At 48.0% G+C, this 5928-nt stretch overlaps 1 protein-coding gene across 2 annotated transcripts in view; it reads left to right on the top strand.

Annotated features, from left to right (window-relative positions):
• Catsper2 (cation channel sperm associated 2) overlaps positions 1-5166 on the top strand; it is a 79614-nt gene extending 74448 nt beyond the window's left edge. For both annotated transcript variants that reach the window (XM_023724072.1, XM_023724071.1), the window contains 6 exons: positions 181-359; positions 512-611; positions 1067-1123; positions 2819-3000; positions 3602-3769; positions 5081-5166. In XM_023724072.1, the coding sequence (XP_023579840.1) occupies positions 181-359; positions 512-611; positions 1067-1123; positions 2819-3000; positions 3602-3769; positions 5081-5112 (718 nt within the window). In that variant the 3' untranslated portion in view covers positions 5113-5166. The remainder of the gene's footprint in view (positions 1-180; positions 360-511; positions 612-1066; positions 1124-2818; positions 3001-3601; positions 3770-5080) is intronic.
• Positions 5167-5928: the final 762 nt, after the last annotated feature.

Genomic DNA, 5928 nt, shown 5'->3' with positions numbered 1-5928 from the left:
CAAGCCAGCCAGTCATGCCTTGAAGGCATTCGGAGCAAAAAAAAAAAAAATATGGTACAACATGTGCCCAAGTCAGACAGCAAAGTACTGTACAGAGAAATGCACTTCTGTGGCTTTACAAGTAGGACGTTGTTCAGAGGTTCAGCTCTCTGCTTCCCTCTCTCCACACCCTGTCTGCAGGAGCCTGCCAAATTCCCTAATCACTGTCTTCATCCTCTTCACAATGGATCACTGGAATGCACTGCTGCGGGACATGTGGCAGGTGCCAGAAGTCAGCTCCCTCATCAGCAGCACCTATATCATCCTCTGGGTGCTGCTTGGCTCCATTATCCTACGGAACGTCATAATAAGCACTATGGGTAAGCGGAGAGCAGGTGTGACCTGCGGGAGTGGCTGGGAAAAAAGTCATGAGTCATGGTGGGGACTGGTGGATTGTGGGCAGAGAGAAGCTAGTGCGGCAGGCAGGCTGCCATCCCGGAATGCATATGGCCCTTGATTTCTCCCCATGCAGCAAATAACTTCCGGGACATCCGGGACGAGCTGGACAAGGAGATGGCGCATCTGGCTGCTCAGCACAAAGCTGACATCCTCAAGCTGCAGATCCTCAGGAGGTCTGCTCCCCTTCCAAACTAAACTTTGTTCCCCAAGGGCTTTCTGACCAGATTCCCGGTTTCTACACTGTGTTCTGACCCTACTTTTGCCCTTGTGACGCAAGATTGGCCTGCAGACTTAAGACTTCCCAGGTGTGGTACATCACCTGATTCTTCATCTACTGGTAGGGCTCCCCAGGCTGCTGCTTCTCCTTTTTTTTTTTTTTTTTTTTTTGGTACCTGGGGTGAAATCAGGACCTTGCACTTGCCAAGCAGATGCTTGTGCCATTGAGCTGCATCCCCGGCTTCCCCAGGCTTCCTCACCCTCCGCTACAGTCTGTCCTCCCCACTCAGTTTATTTCATTTGCTGATCCAAAGTCTTATTTCTCACTGAGTTTTAGCTTAGGATAGCATTCTTCATTCCTCTTTTGTTTCTGCTTTTGTTGTTTGTCGCATGTGTATGTGTATTTTTGCAGGAGACAAAACCCATCTTTTACAACACTGCGGTCAAGCCACAGCCAAATCAATCCCAGGTGAGCAGTACATATGTGAAATGGGATGGCTCTCAACATTATCTGTCCATGTATGTCCTTAATCTCTGGAACCTTGGGAATGTGCCCTTATTTGGAAAAAAGGTCTTTGTAGATGGGTTAATATAGAAAGTCTTGAAATGCAAATATCCTGGATTATCCAGATGGGCCCCAAATTCCATGACCAGAAGGGTCATAAAGACAGGAGAGGAGACATAGACATAGAGTGTAGGCAAAAGTGATGTGAAGACAGAGATGGAGACTGCAGCGATGCAGCCAAAAGCCAAGGGAACCTGAGAAGGGCCAAGCAACAGCCAGAATGGGCAAGGGGGAAGGGATACTTCCTCCTAGAGCCTGCAGAGTTTGTGTGGCCCTGCTAACATTTTGATCTCAGCCTTCTGGCCTCCAAACTAGAAGGTGAGTGCATTTCTGCTTTTTGTTTCTTAAGCTACCAGTTTATAGTCATACATTATGGCACCCAGAGGAAAGCAATATAAATACCCTCAATGAAACAGGTAGTAGTGTAGGCCCTGAATGTTTAGCAGGGAGTGAGAGAACTTACATACTAGTGGGGGTGAAGAGAAAATAAACAAGCACATAAATAATGTGCTAGAATAGAAACCTTACAGAGAGATTAAAATTAGAATAGGTGAAAGGGGAAGGCATGTGTGTTATTGCACATGGGTATAGTTTGGAGTAGAGCAATTGGTTATCCTCTTTGAAAAGGAAAAATGTAAGCAAAGGTGTAAGTTGGGGAGGGAGCTTCCTTGTGAATTCCCAGTGGATTTGTTTCCATTAGGGGAAAGGTCCCAAGCTGGAAGCAGGCCTGGTGTGCATAAGAAATAGCAAGGAGGACATGCATCATGCCTGGGGCAGCATGAGAGGGGGAAGGTGGCAGGAGACGAGGGAGAGAGAGTGGGGTGGAGACCTGGCTGCGTGAAACTCATGGTCACCTCTGGGGACTTGGACATTTACTCAGAGGGAAATTGGAAGCGGGCCAGGGGAGTGGGAAGTGACTCGCATTTAAAAGGATTATTATGAGCTGGGCTTGGTGCCGTTCACTTGTAGCCCCAGCACTCTGGGAGGCTGAGGCAGGAGGACTGCAATGTCTAGCCCAGCAATTTTAAAAATCTGGGAATGTAGCTCAGTGCAAAGACACTAGATTCAATCTTTAGTACCTTGAAAAAAAAAAAAAAGGAAATAGGAATCTGGTTTTTGTGTTAATGGCAGACTTTGAGGGGAGAAGCCAAGTGTGGTGGCATGCTCCTGTAATCCCAGGACTCAGCAGACAGGCAGGAGGCTTGCAGGGCCAGCCTATGCTCCATGACAAGTTTGAGGTCAGTTTAGGCAACCTAGCAAAACTGTGTCTCAGAAAAAAGTTTTAAAAGGCTAGTGAGGAGCAATGCCATGGCCTGGAGAGGCAGTAAAGCTTATACCAGGCTACCTGATGAATTAGCGAGACAAAATGCATTTAATGGGAGAGCCAGCAGGATTTCTTGATGGACTGGATGTAGAAGAAAGAAAAGAATCAAGGAGGAGGCTGGCAGGCCTAAGCTTCCCAGTTTGGAGCTAAGTGGGTGCTCATCTCCTTAAGTCCCAGCTTTAGGGCACAGCCAGGGCCAGGGCGATAATGATGGGAGAGCCAGGGCGATCTTGTAAATGTGCTGCAAAGATTAAAGTATCTCCTTATGTGTTCAGAGAACTCAGTCACCACAGGACCTCTCTGGACTTCCAAGAAGCTGCTTCAGAACAAGATTCTAAATCTAAGCAGAGTGCTATTGAAAAGGAACTGATAAGCTCTTCCAAGAAAAGAGAGTCCTCAGTCGTTAGAGAAGAGTCCTCATCTTCCTCTTCTACATCTTCCTCTTCAGAATATGGTGGTGAGCAAAGGGGTTTTCCTCTTAAATTCAGACTCGAAGAGAATGATATTTTTCTCTGTCTCCCTCTCCCACCTCCTTTTTCTCTCTGTCTCTCTCCTCTTTTGACAAGGTCTGGCTTTGTGCTCCACGCAGGCCTCGAGTGGCCCCGGTGGGCCACCAGCTTCCAAGTGCTGGGATCACAGCTGGACACGCACTGCTCTTAGCAAGACTCGCAGTCTTAAGAGCAGCTGTCCCACTCTGCATGCACTCCAGTTTCTCCACCAGTTTGATTCTCTGGTCAAAATTTATGCCTCTTTAATTTTCCCATATGAGCTACAGATAATGGCTCAGTGGTAATGCACTTACTCAGCACATGTAAGGTCCTGGGTTCAATTCCCAGTACCTCAAACATTTTATAACTTCTCTGTACTTCCTCCTCCTCTCTGGTAAATGTAGCTGTGGCCCTTTGTGCATTGAGAAAAGTCAGCTGCTGGTGATGTGCCCTTTCCCTCCATGTTCCCCACTTCCTCCACCCTTGCCACCTTCAGCAAGTGCCACAGGACTTCTTAGCTCTTCTCCAGCATCTGCCAGTGCAGATGCGTCAGAGGCTTCCTCCCTACAGGTGAGCCAGACTGGGAAAACCTGGTGCATCAGAACCTCCACGAGCTCATAGAAATGGATCAGGATGAGTACACTGTATGGCCCCGAAATCTCCTCTTGCGATATCTGGAGCTGCTGGAAGAGCTTCAGTATAATCTGGAGGAGCGGAAGCAGCTGCAGCAGTTGGCAGGTCTGGCTCTGGGGCACCAGGAGGACCAGGAGCTGTGGACGCGGGAGTAGCATACATAGCCAGGGAGATGGGGGTGTTGCTGTTCTAGCCCCTCAGCCTCTGGGGTGTGCTGCCCCTTAATTCCTGATTCTTATGTCATGTTCTAGGCAAGCATCCTCATGACCTCTCACTTTGGGAGAACCTAGACATTCGCCTCTCCAGCGAGGGCCATCACAGCCCCACGAGCTCTGGGAGGTTGTTCCCCACAAGAAGCATATCCAGCCCTGGTTGTTGGGATGGAGGACAAAGTGCACTCTTGCTGATAGCATAGTCCACCAGGGAAGCACTTATTCTACTGAGCCATCTCCCTGGCCCCGCTCCTTCTCTTTGAAGGTGTCATTTCAAGCTTGACTGGCAGGGTCCTGGCTCCCCTGGGACGGGAGCAGAAGGATGCTCTTGTGGGCATTAGACGGGGAGCAGATAGCCCCCAGGTTCCCACTGCCAAAAGCCCAAAGCACTGCTTTAGTGCCTGTTACACATATACTTTATAAGGTCCTACTTTTACCAAACTGAGCTTAATTTGAATTAATAAAATGTCCCCCTATGTATAAAACAAACCGAAACAAAAAACTGCTAGAGGCAGGCTTTTTTTTTTTTTTTTTTTTTTTTTTTAATGTATTTGATACGGGCTCTGCCTACACAGCTCAGACTCATAGTGATCCTCCTGTTTTCAGCCTCCTCAGTGCTGGGATTACAGGAATGTGCCACCATACCCAGACTCTGTGGTTGGCTCAGCAGGGGCGGGGCCAATACATTATGTGGTGCTGGGAATCGAACCCCTGTCCTTGAGCTTGCCTAAGCAGGTGCTTGGTCTGCTGAGCTATCTTGCTGGCCCTTTTTTAAAAAACTAGTGTTACTTGATTATCTTCCTCATACCTTGTTGAAATCAACCCAATGTGAAAATAATTAGGGAGAAAGACTGTGTGTGTGTGTGTGTGTGAGAGAGAGAGAGAGAGAGAGAGAGAGAGAGAGAGAGAGAGAGAGAGAGATGGGGGCACAGGAGGGCAATAAATGACCCTAAAATATGAGATTCTCTCTCAAAAAACAAAATAAACGAACATTGCCAGGTATGGTGGTGCAAGCGCTTGGGAGCAGGAAGATCACTGTGAGCTCAAAGCCAGCCTGAACTACGTAGTAAAATCCTATCTCAAAAGAAAAAAGAAAAAAAGATTTGTGTGGAAATCTAGAACCCAGAAAAGAAAGGTCTCTACCAAACGTGTATAGGTTTAAGATAGTCTCAGTTCTGCAGCCTCACAGTCTGTTTCTTTACAGCGCAGGCACTGATGAATTTCCAAGACAGGTAACATGCACAACGAACAGCTTCAAGATTTGGGGGCCCAGCAAAAGATAATGAAGGAAATAGTTGAAAATTATCAATGTCTAATAAATACTATTCATAATATTGCTATTGAGTAAGTTAACTCATTACGCCTGGACACGGAAGATGGAAAGGCCTGAAGTCAGGCAGAAAAGTTAGCTGGGAGCACTACACCGCATGGATTCCCTCCCTCCTCATGCGCCTGTGTCAGATTCCTTGGGAGTGTGCTGTTTTTAGCCAGTCCTTCTTGCAACCTCCTCTTCCTGCTAAGAATCTTAATCGTACTCGTTCCTTCCCACTGCAGCCTGCACAGGCCTCTGTAGGGGAAGGAGGGCCCTGCTGCAGCACTGTGACAGATTGAGAAGTGTCATTCTCATAGCCTGCTCTGCTGAGGTTGCTTCTCGCGTGCAGCATGAACTTCAGTGAGACACAGCTTACGCTGGTCTCAGGCCAAAAGAACAGTCCATTTTTACAAATGTATTTGGTACAGGGCCTCACTGCGCACCTTGGATGTGTCAGCCTCAGCCTCCCCAGTGCTGGGATTACCATGCCAGGTCTCGGTGACCCACTCAGTGCATTTGGGGGTGGGGCTGGCAAGGGGATAGTAACCCCGGTCCATGCTTGCCTCAACAGGTGCTTAGTCTGCTGAGCTATCTTGCCAGCCCAGACTGGTCCTTTTTAAAATTCCATCTCTTTGCCATTGCTTGGGCAGTGTTTGAAGCTCTAAGTGTTCCGCACGTGTGTGTGTGTGTGTGTGTGTGTGTGTATGTGAGCTGTGCTTAGCATCTTGTGTACACTAAGC

Source organism: Octodon degus, unplaced genomic scaffold (assembly GCF_000260255.1).
Source record: "Octodon degus isolate 3935 unplaced genomic scaffold, OctDeg1.0 scaffold00105, whole genome shotgun sequence".
Classification (NCBI taxonomy): domain Eukaryota; kingdom Metazoa; phylum Chordata; class Mammalia; order Rodentia; family Octodontidae; genus Octodon; species Octodon degus.
The sequence above is the reverse complement of the archived record's forward strand: the minus strand, read 5'-3'. Positions and strand labels throughout refer to the sequence as shown.